This window comes from Pelophylax lessonae (assembly GCF_965119305.1).
Source record: "Pelophylax lessonae genome assembly, chromosome: 2".
Taxonomy (NCBI): domain Eukaryota; kingdom Metazoa; phylum Chordata; class Amphibia; order Anura; family Ranidae; genus Pelophylax; species Pelophylax lessonae.
Window position 1 is genome coordinate 382,687,563 of NC_138769.1, and position 19,685 is coordinate 382,707,247.

The 19,685-nt window shown below is 40.9% G+C and overlaps 1 protein-coding gene across 2 annotated transcripts in view; it reads left to right on the forward strand.

Moving 5' to 3' along the window:
* AP2B1 (adaptor related protein complex 2 subunit beta 1) overlaps positions 1 to 19,685 on the forward strand; it is a 158,728-nt gene that overhangs the window by 54,614 nt on the left and 84,429 nt on the right. For both annotated transcript variants that reach the window (XM_082246175.1, XM_082246176.1), the window contains exons 6-12: positions 9,972 to 10,162; positions 10,276 to 10,497; positions 12,929 to 13,049; positions 14,475 to 14,570; positions 15,954 to 16,069; positions 16,152 to 16,317; positions 19,076 to 19,174. In XM_082246175.1, coding sequence (XP_082102301.1) covers positions 9,972 to 10,162; positions 10,276 to 10,497; positions 12,929 to 13,049; positions 14,475 to 14,570; positions 15,954 to 16,069; positions 16,152 to 16,317; positions 19,076 to 19,174 — 1,011 coding nt within the window. The remainder of the gene's footprint in view (positions 1 to 9,971; positions 10,163 to 10,275; positions 10,498 to 12,928; positions 13,050 to 14,474; positions 14,571 to 15,953; positions 16,070 to 16,151; positions 16,318 to 19,075; positions 19,175 to 19,685) is intronic.

Genomic DNA, 19,685 nt, shown 5'->3' on the forward strand with positions numbered 1-19,685 from the left:
AACGCAGGTATGATGTTGGGCAGGTGGCAGAGTTGCAGGAAAGAATTGGGATGTCTCCTAGGCGAGGTCTCCCAGCAGAACTGAGCCTTCTCACTGTACCAATAAGCTCAGTGTCTCTCCTTCCCATTTTTTGTAGCTCTTCACACAGACATCTATCAGCATGCCTCTCTGAGCCCGTCAGCTTCTTCAGTGAGTAAGCTGACAGGTGCAGAGAGGCATGTTGACAGTGGAGGGATCAAGGGTTGGACAGGGGCAACCAAAGGGCCAGATGCGGCCCTGGGGGCCCCAATTTGGTCAGGTCTGATAAAAAGTGAGCCATGGCTGGAAGGTGTTCTGTTTAAGCATAACAACATGTGAAAAAGCCATTGCTTATTGTGAAAAAAAAAAAAGTATATAATCCCTAGCTGCATGTTAAAAATCTATAGATATAAAGTTTGTTATAGTGTTCATATAATCAAGCAGAGCAGCACTAGTGGAAAAAAAAAAAATCCATATTCTGATATAAATAAATATACATACACACTGATATGAACAGAAAAAAGTCAAACCAAAAAAGCAAAAAGAAAAAAAGTCAAAATAATCGTGCAAGGAAAATGTGACAGTCCACATAAATGACTCCTTCACCAAAACATTTTTCTGAAGTGCTGTGCCTTCACCGACAGGTGTAGATGCGCACTTACCAGATAATAACTTAGACAGCATTATCGTCTGGTGAGTGTGCATCTTTAACTGTCGGTGCAGGTACAGCACTTTGGAGAGGTTGAAGTATACTATGCTGCTATACCCATTCAGGATATCTTAGTGTGCTTTTTGTTAAAGGTGAACTTACATGGTATCTCAATAAAGATCAGGATGTTTTGCTTTCTTTTCACCTCGAAGGATGTTACAAAGACACTGGATTGTTGGCAAGATCAACAGGTATTCTATATAAATGACAAAAAGACCCAAGCGCTGCTCTTACATCTGACTAAATAGCAATGTGGTTAACAAAATAAAAAAATCCAAAAATAAATAACTACAAAACTGAATAAACCATTCATCAGTTATATATACATAAAAAGTGACCAGTGCTTTATCCAAGTGACTCTGAAACAATCTTAGTAATAAAGTCCATTGTGAAAATCAAAGTGCCAGTACAATTATATCTCTTAAGGTACAAGATCCACTCTGTCGTGCTCCCCACTCACCAACTCTTAGAGTCAAGATGGCATGTCCGTATCCTGATGTAATACGAATGGACTCTTGCCATGCTTGGCTCCTAAAGTGGTATGGTCAGTTGCAATGCAGCAGGATCTCAACCTGCACACTCTGGAGGTGATTGGGCATCCACCAAACTGGCCTTCTTGCATCTGCTCTTTGCTGCAGTGCTTTCTCTACCCTGATTCATGTGTGGTTTTGCTGTGCTCACTAATAACGGGTATTTTCTATACTTACTGAAAATGGTCTTAGCTTGAAAATAAGAAACAAAAGCATCCATTACATCTAAGGATTGGAAAGTTGCAATACAATTTTTTGCTTTGTTTTTGGGTTTAGGAACACACATCTAAGAATAAATAATTAAAGTGATTGTTATTGAGAATAGATAAAGTGATTTTTTTTTTTTTTTTTTTTTTTTAATATGTTTTTTATTGAGTTTTATACAGATTATACAAGCATGAAAAAAAAGAAAAGAAAAAGGGGGGTCTCCCCAGATTATATACAGTTAGGCAGTCCCTGCTCATCATAACTAGAACCAATGCAGAAAACATACGGTTTAATATACCTACAAAAATCAATATTTCTGGGATTGTTAAGCATTTAAGTCCATTTGTTTAAGCGGGGCTCTCCACTAAAGAGAGGAGAGAAAGAAAAGAGAGGAGAAAGATGGAAAAAAGAAAACTGGGGAGGGGAAAAAAAAAAAAAAAAAAAAAAAAAAAAAAAAAAAAAAAAGGAAGGGGGTCCCTTGGTGTTTCACCAGTCTTGACGTTCTAACCTAGAGAGGCCTCAGCCATATATGAAGCGTATATGTTAGTGTGGGTAAATGTTAACCAACATGACCAAATCTTACGTGCCAGAGATGCCTGACCACGAAGATCCAATGTCATGTCTTCCAGGTAGTAAGTACGGTCGACTGCCCGCAACCATTGAGGTATCGAGGGGACTGTAGACTGTTTCCAATATTTTGGGATTAATGCTTTGGCTGCATTTAAAAGGTGAGGGGTAATAGACTTTTGATACTGGGCCGGAGGAAGTTTAGTGTCATGGAATAAGACAGACAACGGATCCCTAGCAATAGGTAAACCCTGAATCTCTTCAATTAAAGATAGTACGCTAGTCCAAAAGGGTCGGATTGCTGGGCAGAACCACCATATATGTGCGTGCGTAGCTCTAAGCCCACAGCCTCTCCAACAGGCAGCCGAGAGAGATGGTGTCATCCTCTGTAGCTTAACGGGGGAGTAGTGCCATCTAGTGAGAAACTTATAATTGGCTTCTGCTGTCCGCGCCGATGTTCCTGAACTATGAGACAATTGAAGAATAACCTCCTCCTGTGTCGGCGAAAAAGTACATTTAAAATCTAGTTGCCACTGTTTCAAAAAATGTGGGGTGGAGTTGGGGCTTAGTGCGTCCAATGCCTTATAAAACTTTGATAATAAACCTTTACCTGATTCAGGGCGTGCTAGGATTTGTTCAATCGGGTTCAGGGAGTGTATGTTGCGTAAGGGGTAAGGCAGTTTTTTTACAAATTGCTGGAGTTGGTGGTATTTCCAACAATCCATAAATGTCTTTGGTGAGGCCTGGCATATTTTAGAGAATGGAAGTATTCCTTCCGTCCCCGTTATATGATGCAGCAGCGTAGCATTGGCCTGTGGTAGCCACTGGGAGAAACAGTGATCTTTATAACCAGGCGGGAAAAGGCTATGGCCTAAAATCGGCATAAGCGGTGAGTTGTATGGAATTTTATGGAGCCTATGAAGCCGATCCCAGACGCGGAAAACCGAACTGGTTAAAGGCGAAATAGTGTCAGCAAGATTTCTAGTCTCCGGCGGTATCCAAAGTTGAGTATATAATGATGTATTTGCCAGCTTCTGCTCCAGCTGTACCCAGAGCTTTTCCTCTGTATGAAATTTCCAATCGGCTATCCGAACCAGGGAGATGGCATTCAGATATCTCCCGAAGTCCGGCAATAGATAAAGTGATTGTTAAGGCTTGCATATCATTTTTTTTTTAAAACAAACATGATCTACTTACCTGCTCTGTGCATTAGTTATACACAGAGCAGCCCCGATCCTCCTCTGTCGCTTCTGGCTTCCAGCCCCCTCCCCATTCCCGTCAAGTGCCTATCATAGCAAGCTGTTTGCTTGTGGGCACTTGTGGGGGGTCACTCCTTAGCTGGCTCTGTGTGTCTATTGACACGGAGAGAGCAGCTCGGCCTTCTCCCTCTTTACTGTCTGTGATTGACTGCCTGGTGTTGTGTCTGAGCCTATGAGAGGGGGAGAGAGCTGAAAGAGCCTCTGCTCTCGGCACAGCTCTAAACCAAGATCGGCACAGGTAAGTATAAGGTGGGGTCTGGGGGGAGAGCTGCACATGGTTTTGTTTTTTTTTTGTTTTTTTTAAATGCAGTAAGGTAAAAAAAAAAAACTTTCAACCTTTGCAACCACTTTTAAAACCCCTTCCCCCACATAGTCGCCACATACTGTTTTTAGCAAAATTTATGCTTGAGAAATGAAATAGTCAGAAACTTAAGAAGAAAAAATTAATTGCCAATTATAACACAGACAGCACAAAAAGGTCAGTCACAAAGCATTTCAAAGAAATGTATTGAAAGGCCTAAGATATTGTAAATGCATGTAATTCAGCTTATAAGCGTACACTGTTCAAAATCGGTGGCTTCCCTGCTTGGTTAATGTGTCTTTCTGTTTGTCACACTGTGCAGTCTGGAGCCATAAGCATATCATCGCTCTCAGACAGCTTCTTATTCACTTGTCTGTGCTTCTGTTTTCTAAGATATCAGTAGCCAGACTTTGAGTTACCGAGCTGTCAATGCAAGATGCTTAAATGTAAAGCTTACTAAAAAATCTTTCTATTGCTATGTTGTGTTTTATTTACCCATTGCAACCATTGCATAGCAAGCCTTTTTCTTCCTTTGACTTGCTAGCAAGAAGTAGGAGCTTATACTGAATTAAAAGTGTTGCATTGCACGAAACAAGATTTAAAGTGTTTCTCCTTTTGAGATTGTATTCATGTCGAGAATGACTGTCAGTTTGGCCATCTCTGGTGTGAATATATTTCCGTTTTAGGTTAAAGCTGTAGGAAGTCTTTTATTGTTGCAAATAAAGCAGATAGATCCCACCTGAAGGTTTGAACTTCTTGAAATAGTGAACAGCATTAAATAATTATCAGTAAATGTTTACTTTCAATTCTCCATGGAAAAAATGTTTTTGTATCATCTTCCTATGGGCCCTGTAACACCAACTTCAATGTCAGATAGGACTGCCTCATTCCCCTTTGGGGCATTGACACTGCAGCTAGGAAGAAAGAAAACGTCTGCTTTGCTTTGTGGCACTGTCTCTGGCTCCCAGCACTTGCCCCAGACAAACACCAGCTAGAGAAATGCATAGGGACGGGAGGCGAACCTGTTTTACCTGAAAAAAAATAAATAAATAACCTAAGGCTCCAATCATACAATTATTATCCAAGATCTAGAGATATAAGCATGAAACTTAGGCTGGCCATGCAGGTTCAATTTTCTTGTATAGTTTTCCTTTGACCACTTCTACTCCAGAAGGTTTAAGACCCGGTTCACATATGTGCAATGTCAGACATCAGTGCGCTGCAAATCACATGCGATGTCTGTGTGATGCAAATTCAGCCATACAGATTGTATGGTTGAATTTGCATCACATTTGGGCACATGACCCTTTTTTTGGGTCCGCGCCAGAAATGGATCACGTGGGTGTTCCTGTCCGAACTGACAGCTCGTTCACACTGTGATATGTGAACTGATGTGGGGGTGTCGTTCACTTTGTATTTGCTCCCCCCAGTGATTCGCATATGGCATTGTGAACTGCCTCCAAGTTGAATGCGATGCGGGAACCCGCAGTGGATTCGTAAGGTTCCCGTATCGCATATATGTGAACCGGCACTTACCCCCTTCCTGACCAGGCCATTTTTTGCGATATGGCACTGCGTTGCTTTAACTGACAATCGCACGGTCCTGCGACACTGTACCCAAATAAAATTTGTCTTTTATTTTCCACAAATGGAGCTTTCTCTGGGTGATATTTTATCACCACTGCGTTTTTGTTATAAAAAATATATTTTTTACTTTCTGCTGTAAAACATACCCAATAATTTTTTTTTAAATGAATCTAATTTTTTCATAATTTTTGGCCAGTATTTATTCTGCTACATATTTTTGTTAAAAAAAAATCCTAATAAGTGTATATTGATTGGTTCGTGCAAGAGTTATTGCTTCTACAAACTATGGGATGCATTTATAAACTTTTTTTTTTTTTTTTTTAAATGTTTTTAGCAGGATTGCGGCAGAAAAATCTGATACTAAGTGATATTTTTTGGGGACCAGTGACAGTGATCGGTGCTAAAAAAAAAAAAAAAAATGCGCTGTTACTGTATGAAGGACACTGGCAGGGAAGGGATTACCAGGGATGATTAAGGGGTAAAGTGTGCTCCTAGAGAGTGCTTTTTAACTGTGGGGGGAATGGATACACTAGAGGAAAAGAGAGATCTGTGTTTCAGCCTAGCTGAAACACAGGACCTCTCTTTTACTCCCTGCCAGAATAGAGATCTGCCTTGTTTACATAGGCAGATCGTCGTTCTGTCATTCCACTGAACAATCGGCAGCCATCACGGCCGCCAGACCAGCTGATTGGCTCTCACAGTGTCCAATCACAGCGGGAGCAGCGCTCCGACGGTTTCCGCGCCTGCCCTCTACATCGCATGCACAAAATCATGTACGTGATTTTGCCCAGCCGGGCTGCCCTGTTGCACTTAATATGCGGTGAGCGGTCTGGAACTGGTAAATGTAAATCCAATTAGGCAGGCCCTTGCACTACATAGTTTTAAATGTAAATCTAATGGAAATTGTACAAGCAAATTGAACATGTATGACCAGCCTTACATTCAATGCAGTAAGTTCCAGCTGTGGACATTAGACAACAGAAAACAACCTCCAAAATAAGCACTCCAAAATAAAAGATCTAAAATAAATATAATGTATACCTAAAGAGTTAAAAAAATAAATTATTTCATGGTAATTGATATATTGCACCATTGGTAGGCATAAATTATATTCAGGAAAAATGCAAAAACACTTCCAAATAACATTACAAACACACACACACACTGCACACTGATGTACTATGAAGAGACCTCTTCAGTATCTGTATGCACTGGTAAGAAAGTGAACATAAACTCCATGAGTAGTATATCGCAACACCTTTAATGAATATAGTATACACTCTCATATAAAAGAAAAACGTGTGTGGCCCAAGACCATCCAAATGGTCCTGGAATTCCTCTCTCCTCCTACTGCTGGCCAGAGAAATGATTGCATTTATCCTGAATTTAATTGATGCCTACCAATGGTACATTATAGCCTTTCTTATGAAATAATTTATTGTTTAACTCTGTAGGTATACATTATATTTATTTTATATCTCTTATTTTGTAGTGTTGACTTTGCAGGTTGTTTTACGCTTTTGGGTTTTTTCTGATGTGTTTCACCTCCCTCTGCATTCTTCTTGCAGGTGCTGAGGGTCATGACAGACGCCATAAAGCACAGCCATGTGTCGGGGATTGGGCAGGGTTGACACCCTGTCGGACATTGCAGCTAGCGTTATGGGGCACCTAGGGGGGTGGGACAGACCACTAAATGTACTTGTCCCATGGGAAACTCAAAAATGTAAAAAATATTGATAATTTTTCTTTAAACTGGAATGTTTGACTGCAAGATTAAGTAAAAAAAACAATAAAGACACCATTCCATATGGTAGCCATGGATATCATACTTATGTGGATGTGCACTGCTTTTATCTGCCGGTCTTGCTCAAATTTGGCCAAGTAGTGTAGGCATTTGATTTTTTTTTCTGTGCGATTTGACGTAATTTGAAACCCTGTCGCTAGACCATTCATTTCTAGAACAATCTTCCCACAAGATTGGTATGGATGGACATGTTGAATATTTTTTTTTTTTTACCATTTAAAGCCTCCCGTGTGTGGATGTCCAAAATACCTGTGATTGCTGCTGGGTGCCGACATGTAATATTCTCATTTTGCTTCTTCCCGGGGCAGCTAAATAAAATGTAGAGAGGTGAGGGATGGAGGAGCTGGTGCAGCTCAGACAGTAATTAAAGTAGAACTATACGGCATCCGAGCACCACAAACCAAAAATGCTGTTTAATTCATTTTTTAATATTCAACACAAACTCCCCTATCCATCCATGTTCTTCATATTTTATTTTGCTGGGATATCCCTTTGAAAAACACCCCCTAGCATTTCTGGCTGTGCCCATCTTGAATAAGGACAGATGATTAATGTAGCATTTATTTCCTGGAATCCATCTGCCTTTAGCTCAGGCATGCGAGCTGGAGGGTGTGCTTAGCTAAGAAAACCCATCCTGAAGACTCCTGGGATGTATGACATCATATGCCTAGGCCTGGGAATCAGGAAGTTTAGAACAAGTAAATATGATATACTTTCCTAACTATTTTCTAATGCTAGCAGCATTAGGATTACAAACATTCAATGTTAATTGAGAGAGTGAGGTGCTTTAAATATTCTCAGATGAGGAGAGCGCTATGACATGCAAGGAGGAATGGGGCTGTACTAGGAAATTGACTCCTACTGGAATAGTTAAAGTGCTATTTAAAGAGTAAAAAAGCCGCCCAGATCTTTCTCTTCTTGGGACCCCCGCCGGCACTCCTTGCTCTTCCCACTTAAAGTGGATGAAAACCCTCATCTATACCCAGTGAATGAACAGCCTCAGATGATACACAGAGATTAAACAAATCTCCCTACATACATTTTTCTTGTATATGTGCTGTCTTCAGATTTCTATACTGCTTAGAAAGTGCACATCCTGTTAAGAATTTTCTCTTCCTGACTCACCTGTGGGTGTGGATTCTTGCCATACACTTTGAGACAGCTGATTGGAGGAAAGGCACACACCCCCTCTCCACGTAGGCAGAAACATGAAGAGCTGTGCTGTGACAAGACCAGCTTTCTGCTAATCTATTTATAGCACCCACCCGACACTAAATTCAGCCTTGTTTTATTTTAGTTGACAGAGAACTTGTCAGAAGTTATCATGCTGATAACAGAAGAACAAGCAGGAGAAAGCCACGGGACTTAGGGCTTTTGAAGGCTTTGAAGTAAACACTACAGATTGATGTGCCCTGGTCAAATTTAATGAATGGGGTTTACATCCACTTTAAACAAGTCCCCCCTTTAACAAAACACTTGCTATGGGGGCACTGGTGCATGCTCGTTACAGAGCCCTGCTCTACGCGTCCATAAGACACATGGAGCCACGGCCAATGGCTCCTACTGCTGTCTTAGCCAATAAGTAGACAGCATCCCAGGACAGCTGAGGCTCTTGTGCACATCGCTGGATTGAGATGGGACTCAGATGGGCTGATGCAATGTTTTAAGTTGTTGACAGGGTCTCTATAAATATATTTTTGGGATGCCTAGAAGTTTAATGTGAAACTACTGTTAAGTTGTTAGAGGCACTTACAGTTGAGGAACAAAGCCCCAGCCTGGGAACATTATACTCCTTGTGTAGACTAAGCATGGTAATTGTGCCTGTTGTATTATAATTTGTTTTAGCTTGTATTTTCAACTTTTTATTCCGCTAAATCCTTTTATGCGTTAGTCCACATAGATTATATTTTTGTTTTTGGTAGTTGCTAGAGTTAGGCCGGCCATACATAGTTCGAATCTAGGCCGGTTTAGCAGGAAGTGGCCGAGATCAATCGATCAACTTGGATACAACCAGCCTGCCGGGTTCGTTTCCGATTATTGCGATCGGCTGCTGTAGCCACTAGAAATTTGCACACCCCCTGACCTTTTCTTGTATCTCACAGGAATCCTAGTGGTGAAAAATCTCAGGTTTGGTCGGACTGATTCTACAGTATGAAAGTCGTTCTTATTAGAAACTGGTTTCTTGTTTTAAGAAACAGTTTTGTTGCTCTTCAGCCATCAAACAGACATCAGTGTGATTTCCTATGTATTTTGCATTTGTCTATTGTATGTTTCTTTCCATTTCCGTTGTTTTTATTAAAGGTTTTTACAACAGTGAATAAAGGAAAGAATATAAGGAATTTTCAATTCTCAATATATAATCCAAAAGCAAGCAAATGTACAAAAATAGCAGAACCTCTGCTGTAGAAAATACAGACAATATAAAATAGAAACAAAAATAGGTAAAGTAGGTAACTGTAGTCAAAAATGCTGAGAGCATAAACTAACTACCCAAACTAGTATAGAGGGCTACCTTTTCCATATCTACTACCCCAACTTGAATCACAAGCTTGTTTTTGAATATTGTATATTTTTTCTTTAATGTTTGCTCAATATATTACTAACATTTTGCTTGATATTATTCTGAGTATTTTATGTCTTTCTAGAAATGATTTTGACTTGTGCTTGTGCTTTACCTAGGACTAATTCGCAAGCTTTGTGACTCCTAGGTTTTCCTGTTGCGTTGAGACTTTTGTATTAAATGGTGTTAGATAACCTGCTGGTTGCCAGTTGTTATGAAATGCGCGATAGTGAATTAGGAAAGACCAACAATGTGGTCATTATTTTTCTTGTTCAGTTTGTGTGATTTGTTTGATTACTTTTTTTATTTCTTTCTTATAACGAATTTACTTTGTTAAAATAATGTCAAACAATTTTTTTTGTTTGTTCTTGTACTTTACGTTATATTGTTGCTTCCTATATTTCATATTTACTTCTTTCCTCCTGGCAGGTGGTTGCCAATGCTGTTGCTGCGCTCTCTGAAATTAGCGAGTCTCACCCCAACAGTAACCTTCTTGATCTGAATCCCCAAAACATTAATAAATTGCTGACTGCCTTAAATGAATGCACTGAATGGGGCCAGATCTTTATTCTTGACTGTCTATCAAATTACAATCCAAAAGATGAGAGGGAGGCACAAAGGTAAGGGCAGTATTTGTACTGCATTTTTAAACTTGCAGTCATGTATCTTATAATTGGTATTTAGGTTTTACATTTGTTCTTTATAACCACATAAACTTGTTGTATTTGAACAGTATTTGTGAACGTGTCACTCCTCGCCTGTCTCATGCCAACTCCGCTGTTGTCCTTTCTGCTGTTAAAGTTCTGATGAAGTTTCTGGAACTGCTACCTAAAGATTCTGATTACTACACAATGCTGCTCAAGAAACTGGCACCTCCTTTGGTGACCCTACTGTCTGGGGAGCCAGAGGTCCAGTATGTGGCTCTAAGAAACATCAATCTGATTGTCCAAAAAAGGTAATACTGGTAGTGTAATTTTGCATGGTTTTAGACTTTGTTACAAAGGTTTTGTTCATATAAAAAGTTGGACCCCAGCCTTCAATAGTAACACCTTAAAAACAGCGCTTATTCCTTTAAAGCAACAACTGAAGCCCTCTCATATTGTTCACATTTGTTTCCCATTCTTAAAGGGCATTTCTATCTTTTGTAGCCAAATTTGAGGAACCCCGCTATATGTTTTAGTATGGGTTACCATTCACACAGCATACCCTAAAAATTATTTTTAAAAAGTTTTACCCTTCTGGTTGTTTCTTTGACGCAGGATTACACATAGGACTCTTATATTGCTCAAAATAACGTTAAACCTAGTACACATGGGCCGAATGTTGGGCAGGGCATCATTTCAATAGAAACCGGCCCACATTTGGCCCGTGTGTACTGCAGTCCGTCTGACAGAAGCCGGAGGGACATGACCAAAAAAGGTCTGCTAATCGGCACCTGTTCAGGACTCTCAGCCAATGAAGTGCTGACCGGAGTGTTCTGACAGGGGGCTGGCATGGCCATCCCCCTGTCAGAGCACAGTAGAACAGCAGGGGAGATCGCTCTAACATCTAACTCACTAACATCGGATAGTTAGTACAGCAGGTTTTTTTTGTTCAGCCCTGCTGGGTTGATTGGAAAAAAAAAACGACCAGTGTGTACTTAGCTAAAGCCCTAGTACACGCGGGCCGAATGTCTGGTGACATCTGCTGGCTTCTGTTGTATGTGCATGCTGGAAAATCAGCAGCCAACTGATTCCCGATTAGCGGTCTCAGCCACTAGACAAATGGCATCCCCCGGTCAGAACACAACAGCTTAGCCAGGGAGATCGCTATACTAACTTATACTTATACTTATACTTATACTTAGCGTAGTTACTTCTATTTAGTTAGGGCGGACAGTGTGCAAATCCAATTTACAACTGAAAGAGATCTGCCTACTCACTACAGACGGGGTAATATTGGTAAGAGTCACTTCCCAGCCCCCTCATAAACATTTCATAGATGGGGAAAACATCAGTTTTTGAGTTTTTATTGGAGTTTTATTTTTTTATAATAAAAAAAAAAAAAAGCCATTAAAGTAAAAAGTATTTCTTTTTTTTTTTTGTCAGTGGAATGCATAGTAATTATAAAGTAGCTGTTATTCCTATTTGGCTGCATAAGTGTAAATAAGGTTTATAACTTTAACCAAGTCCTTATATTTTGTATTAGAGAACCACAGTAATGAAAGGAAAGGTTATGGGTGACAGGCAAAGCATTTATTTAGCACAAAAGTGGGTTAAAGTTAAAAATGCTCAACCAATGTTTTAGTTTTCTATACAGTTAATAGTTTGCAAAAGTAGAACAAGCTATTCCTCTTGGGCTGGTAGGGTGAACCCCTGCTATTATTTGTCATACTGTCATACACTTTTGATCGTCTTTCTTTTTTAGTGGCATTTATGTAATTACAGTAAAACCTTGGTTTGAGAGTAACTTGGTTTAAGAGCGCTTTGCAAGACAAGCAAAATTTTCAAATAAATTTTGACTTGATATGCAAGCCACGTCTTGATATACAAGTAGCCTCAAGTCACAGCTGAGTATAAAAGAGAAGAGAGGCGCCTCTAGTAGCAATATGGTTAAATTTAATGAAGGTACAACATTTAGCAACTCACATGGTTGATGATTGGAACAGGCACATCTAAGGATGCAGGCATCAGGGGTAAAGCTGTACACATAGACCATCCTCCACACCGCCATCTACGTCATCCCTTCCATGCTACCCCTCGCTTTCAGATCGCTTTACTGCAGGGTGGTCTTCCTGGTCAGGATTACAGACTGGCAGCCGGCGGTGCAGAGGATGGTCTATGTGGACAGCTTTACCCCGGATGCCTGCATACTTAGATGTGACTGTTTTATTAATCAACCATGTGAGTTGCTAAATGTTGTACCTTCATTAAATGGAACCATATTGCTACACTTAGAGGCGCCTCTCTTCTCTTTGATACTCTGTAGCTCCTGCTGGATTTTGCTTCTAATCCCCTTGTGGAAGCGGCTATTTGTGGATGAACATTTTATGGTTACACAACCTATCGTAATGCTATAATCTTTTTATATGGACTATAAACTGAAGGACTTATGAATGAATGGTTGTGGAACGAATCATCTGAGTTTCCATTATTTCTTATGGGGAAATTCGCTTTGATATAAGAGTGCTTTGGATTACAAGCATGTTTCCGGAACGAATTATGCTCGCAATCCAAGGTTTTACTGTATATGGTTCCCCTTAGGATCATCAAGGGGAGGACAGCTCTTTATCTGTTTTACGGCAGCGCTTTGTTTACTGGCAAAAACAAGGAGTTACTTTAACGCCTTAGTGACTTGCATGTGTAATATTTCCATTTATTGACCTTTCCTTCACTTATGTAATCTAGGCCAGAGATCCTGAAACAAGAAATTAAGGTGTTCTTTGTCAAATACAATGATCCAATTTATGTGAAATTGGAGAAACTGGACATAATGATACGGCTGGCGTCACAGGCCAACATTGCGCAGGTTAGTGTAACCTTGTTATCAAGTAGAGTTCTCAAAAGTTTCAGGTCATCATTCCATTCTTTTTTTCTAAATAGCTTCTTTCCATCTGTGGGGAAAACGACAGTATAGTACATCATGCAGGGACGAGGAATATAATGTCATGTAATTTTTGCCACTGACCGCTTCAAAATTATAGATTTCAGATGCTCCATATCTAGGTTGTTATTTGGAATAGACCTTTAATTTAAACCTTTTGTTTGAGCTGAGCAGATGTAACATTTTTTTCTTGCCAAGCTGCTTTGTTTTTAAGGGAAAAAACAAAAACAAAAAAAAAAAACCTATCCTATGTGTGATAAAGGCACTTCAACCACAGTCTTAGATGTTACCAATACAAAAACCTGAGATGGGAAACAAAAGGTTGGCAGTTATTTTTTTTTCTATGGCATAGCTCTGTGTCATAGCTTTGGATTCTAAATTTGTCTTAAAGTGTCTTAACCTTAACAAAAATAAAAAATGCTGCCCAACACCTCTGTGTCTCAAAGTTGTTACCCTTATTTGGCTATTGTGAGTGCTCCAATAGTAAATTAAATAATATAGATCAACCAACCAACCTCCTATAGCTCAACAAACATACCCATTTACGTGATGAGTGACAATATAACACTTATTACCCTTAAAGAGGTTCTAAAGGCACAAGGTTTTTTACCTTAATGCTCTGCTCCCCTCCCAGCTGCTATAAAAGTATGTTATGCTCATACCATCCCCTCTATTAGATAACATGTGTCCGATTGTCTGCTTTATTGAACAATGACGATTTAATCCTGATTTCAGAGCACATCCCGGCGCTCACGTAACTATCCGCCTCTCTCCTCCCGGCTGGCGCCAGCGGGAGGTCTCGGGCCCCGCCTACTGGAGCTGTCGGACTGGGAGAGGAGAGAGGCGAGGAGTCACCTGAGTGCTGGGAGATGCTTTGAAATTCGGTAGAAATCTGCATATTTTTTTATAAAGCACAGACACTGGGACACATGTTGTTATCTAACAGAGGGGATGGTATAAACATAACATAGTGGCTTAACAAACACTTTAAGGCTAAACCTCAGCATCACCTATTTCCAGCAATTCAGCCGCATTTCCGGGTTGACGTGATGGCATCATAAGTCCCACCCTGACATTTTTCGTCACACTCACATGATAAAGTCACATGGGTGTGACAAAATATGTCAGGGATCCGCCTATGATGTAATCCCATCAGCCTGAAAGTGCTGCTGCATTGCTGGAAATACGTAGGTGATACTGATGTGGCTAATATGCACTCTGTAAAGAAAGAGAAATTTCTTATAGTATACATCCATTTCCTCTATCTTGCTCAATCAGTAGTAGAGAGCTTTCCATAAATATGAGAGCCAATCCATGAATTTATATGAGCTTTTTTTTCTTGTCTGGCAGGTACTCGCTGAGCTGAAGGAGTATGCTACTGAAGTAGATGTTGACTTTGTCAGGAAGGCAGTCCGTGCCATTGGAAGATGTGCCATCAAAGTTGAAGTAAGAAAGTCATATTCCTATATATGCTTGTGAACTGAATATGCATTGATTGATCTTTGATCACTTTTGATGAGAAATAAGATTTCAGCGACTTTCATTCAGCACAGGCAGTTTTTTAAAAAACCTAGAAGTTTTGCTTTGTTCTGTTTGATTATGAAAAGAGAGCAAAGAAACTGTGTGATCTTTGTTACAATGCAGGAAACTTTTACTGCTCACAAATGATTGTGATTGCTTGCTGATTGTTAACCAACCCAAAAAGTAACAATCCAATACAGATGGGTTCAGAGAATCCTGCTTGAGAGTTTACAATCTAAAAAGAGAGGCAAATGATACAAAGGGGGGAACTGTGGGGGGGATGAGTTGATATAAGATTCCTTTTGGTATTTTAGCATGGCAGATTTATATATGGTAATATTTTGCTGGTATTTGGTTATACACCACAGTCGTTCAAGACCAAGACTGTTATTTTAGAGATTTCTGGTGTCATATGTTTGCTGGGGGTTGAGGTGGCGAGGGAAACCAGTATATTTTTGCGCCAATTCTGACATTCCTCTCCTACATGTAAAAATCTGTGTTTTTTTTTTTTTGCTAGAAAATTACTTAGAACCCCCAAACATATCTATTTTTTAGCAGAGACCCTAGGGAATAAAATGGCGGTTGTTGCATTTTTTTTATGTCACATAATATTTGCGCAGGAATTGTTTCAAACGCAATTTTTTTTGGGGGGGGGGGGGAGGGGGACACTTGTGAATTAAAAAAAAAACAAAACCCTAAAGTTAGCCCAATTTTTTTGTATAATGTGAAAAATTATGTTACGCCAAATAAACACATATCTAACGGCAGTGCTTGCATCTACCAGCGCAGGAAGTGATGACATGATGTCGCTTCTGGCCTCTAAAGGGCCATAGAGATGGCCGCTGATCATCTGGTCCTCGGTCAGCTCTATAGTAAACAGTGGCCGCTGACCGTTTCATTCTTTGGCTCCCTAATCGAACAGGAGAGACCAGAGAAGCACCGGAGGGCGACAGGAGGGGATTCACCCCTCTTCAACTGCCCTTCGGTGCTTCTCAGGTCTTTCCTGAACAGCCGCTATGATTGCTTTTATATTGCAGGGAATTGAAGGAAGAAAAAAACTACATAGCCCAGGAAGTCATATGGTGTGCAAGTGGGTTAACATTTTTGGTTTGACCTAGAGCACTGTAGTTGTTCAATAATGAAATGAAAATACAACTTGCCTAATAATTGTGCACACAGTGTGTATATATACACGAATGTTTTTGCACCCCTTTGTTTTTCAAGCTTACTATACAGTGTATACCCACTTAGTTACCGTGTATCTAGTGTGCTAACAAATTGTATCCTCACAATTTTTTTTCCCTTTAGCAATCTGCTGAGAGGTGTGTAAGCACCCTTCTTGACCTTATTCAGACCAAGGTAAACTATGTAGTGCAAGAAGCAATTGTTGTTATCAGGGATATCTTCCGCAAGTATCCAAACAAGTAAGTTTTCTCTGCTGATTCAATGAAACAAAATTCTGTACTGCATAAATGACTGCTGAATAATTGCTGTTGTATGTGCCAGATATGAGAGTATCATTGCCACATTATGTGAAAATTTGGACTCGCTGGATGAGCCCGATGCCCGAGCTGCCATGATCTGGATTGTGGGAGAATATGCAGAACGTATTGATAATGCTGATGAACTGCTGGAGAGCTTTTTGGAAGGATTCCATGATGAGAGCACACAGGTAAATTTAGCAGCAAGCGCAGTTTAAACCACAACTCTGGGTTTACTATGACAAAATAGTTTCTTTGGACCAAGCTGGCTCACACAAACAATTTACTCCGCAAACAGATGCGTCCGCTGTGTAAATTGTATGTGGCATCAGCTACATACAGTATACAGTAGTGATCAACCAATAAAGTTTTTTTGTTGCCGTTTTTTTAATCACTTGACAGGTACTCTTGTGGAAGGGATCTGGGGGTCTAAAAGACCCCAAACCCCTTCTCTGCACTTAACCACTTGCCGACCGCCGCAAGTACATATACTGCGGCGGTCAGCCCCGGGCAGGCAAAGTGACATATGGGTACGTCACTCGCCTGCGAGCCAATAGGGGGCGAGCACGCGCCGCCGAAGGCGCGCTCCCGCCCCCCCTCGTTCACTGTGATCCCCGCGCGTGTGACCGGCGGACCCGATGTCCGCCGGTCACTCGCGATCGTCCGTTACAGAGGGAGAAAGGCAGGCAGCTAATGTAAACAAAGCCGCCTGTCATTCTCCCTTGTGTAAGTGCAGAGATCGTACGGTCCTGCTATGGTAATTTCAGAAGACCCCCCACAGTTAGAAGCTCGCCCCCTAGGGACACACTTAACCCCTCCTTCTCCAATAAAATTAACCCCTTCCCTGCCAGTGTCATTTTTACAGTAACAGTGCATATTTATAGCACTGATTACTGTAGTAATGTCACTGGTACCCCCAAATGTCACTGGTACGCAGATCGCCGCCATTACTCGTTAAAAAAAAAAACAATAAAAATGACAAAAATCTTTCCCTTAGTTAGTAAACGCAATAACTTTTGCGCAAACCAATCAAAATACGCTTATTGCGATTTTTTTTTTTACCAAACATATGTAGCAGAAAACAAATTGGCCTAAAATGTTAAAAAATTTTGATTTTTACATTTTTTTTTTGGGGGGGGGGGGAATTTCATATAAAAAAATGTGAAAAATAATGTTATTTTTGCAAAATTATCGCTCTTTTTTTGTTTATCGCGCATGATCAAAAAATCGCACAGGTGATCAAATACCACCAAAAGAAAGCTCTGTTTGTGGGAAAAGACGTCAAATTCGTTTAGGTACAGCGTCGCACGACCGCGCAATTGTCCGTTTAAAGTCACGCGGTGCCGAATCGCAAAATAGGGCCTGGTCAGGAAGGGGGTAAAATCTTCCGGGGCTTATGTGGTTAAAAGCATTCAAAATGCCAGGTTTGGTTGTTTTGAATGCTGTCATTTTTTTTAAACTGGCGCCGAGTACCCGGAAGTGATGTCATTCTGGCTCCACTAGAAGCCAAACTGCTGTGTACACAGGAGCCCCCCCTCTGTCTCTCCATAGGACTCGCCAAGGTGGCAGATGCCCCATAGATCTTGGTGGCCTCGTTGATCAGATAGGGCGCTCTCTCCTGCAGGCAGCTGGACACCCCGACATTAAAGGACCGAACACAGAACAGCCAAGCCCTGCCCCCCAGAAGCGTTACATTGAGGTAGCAGCAAATCCGAGCTCCGAAAAGTGCCTCCTGCCCTGCCCGTTGGGATTCCCTGAGTGACGTCACCCAGCACTGGTCTGGAAGGAGAAAATTATTTTTTATACGGAGACCTGATCAGAGCCGAATGCGGGTCTTCGGCGGACCCGATCAGAGCCGAATGCGGGTCTTCGGCAGCTATGCAGGCCGGTTGACCAGGTCTCCCGGTGGGACGGGAGATCCAGGCGAGCCGCGGAAGGCGGCAGGGGGGGGGAATGTCCCCTCCCGCTCCTTGTAATGACAGCCGAGCAGTTTCTCAGCTGCATCGGTTGTCAATACAAGACAGCCGACCATCAGCTATGGACTCTGGTATCGGAGTGATGCCTCTAGCTGCAGGCATCATTCCAGTACAAGCACTTTCCCGAAATATCGCCAATATCAGTAACCTCAGGGGCCGATTCCGATATATCAGGGAAAGTGCATATCGGCCCTCGATATATCGGCTTTGCTGATAATCGGTCGATCCCTAGTATACAGTGCTGCATTCCAGCAGTGGGACAGGGGCTTATCGTCCCAATCCTGGTATAAAATCAAGTTGGTCTGATTGCTGCTCAACCATTCAGAATTGTATTTTCTGAATTAAATAAGACATCCTCTGAGTGGCTGAGGTGGAGAGGTGAGCCAATGATGTCACAATTTCCATCTCAGTCAATCAGAGGAAGCCCTTGTATTCATTCATAAAATACAAGGTTTCCTTTGAGTGGCTGAACAGCGCTCAGCTTGTCTTGATCTTGTTCCAAGAATGAGACGAGAAGTCCCCATCTGCTGCCGGAGCTCAGTGCTGTATACTGTATGTAGCTGAGGCTACACACAGGTTATACAGCGCTCCCAGTGGGTAAATCTGTTGGTGAAGGAAATAGTTTGATTGAGCAAGCTTGGTCCAAATGAACGCTTTAAAGTCACAGTAAAGTGTAAAGTTTTAAGGAAGCAAATGGTTTGTGGTTATATTAAATACGTGGAAAAAGTCAGTTTTTCAAATGGGTAGAGCTTTTTTTGATTGGGGTGGTCTTATTTTCTTCCAATTTTCATTGATATTGGATACCAAGTATATTTTTCAATTGGTGTAAACCCATATGTTGTTAGTTTTAATTTACTCTTGCTTTATACCAGTTGGTTTTCTGATTACTCCTGAAATTACTCAAAAAAACAAATCCATGACTGAAAACCTTTTTGGCAATATCTGGTTTAATATTCTCCGTTTTTTTCTTTAGGTGCAGCTCACACTTTTGACTGCTATTGTTAAACTGTTCCTGAAGAAGCCGTCAGAAACACAGGAGCTGGTGCAGCAAGTTCTGAGCCTAGCTACACAGGTATTGATAGGAAAATGTAGGATCTTTAACTTGTTGATTCTGAAATGAATATGACTGTAAAGTTTTCTTTATAACTGCCTGCATTGTTTTAGTGTTGAGTTTTTTATGCAAAATACGGGTATAATTAGTAGCACATCATGGGAGCTGTATTTTCGGTGCAGTGAGAAAAGTACAGCTTGAGAAACCAGCATTGAAGAGGGAGGCCAGGATAAAGCTCTAAAAGCCTTTGAGAATATCCAACATCATGAAGTTCCTCCAGTGTTTTAGTGTTTGTATCCTTATCATTGCATGCAAACACGTACTGTATCTGAAAATGTCTGTTATTACAACCACTCTTAACCCTAACCAGTTGCTAGAGCCTTTTCCCATTTGTAGTATCTCTCAATTAGAAAATCCTTTCCATTAGCTTCTGGGTACAATCATTTTGTCACTGATGTTGATGCCCCCGGCAGCCCTGGATTACTCTTAGTGCTGTGATCTAGTACAAGCAAGAGAAAATGCATGTTGAATG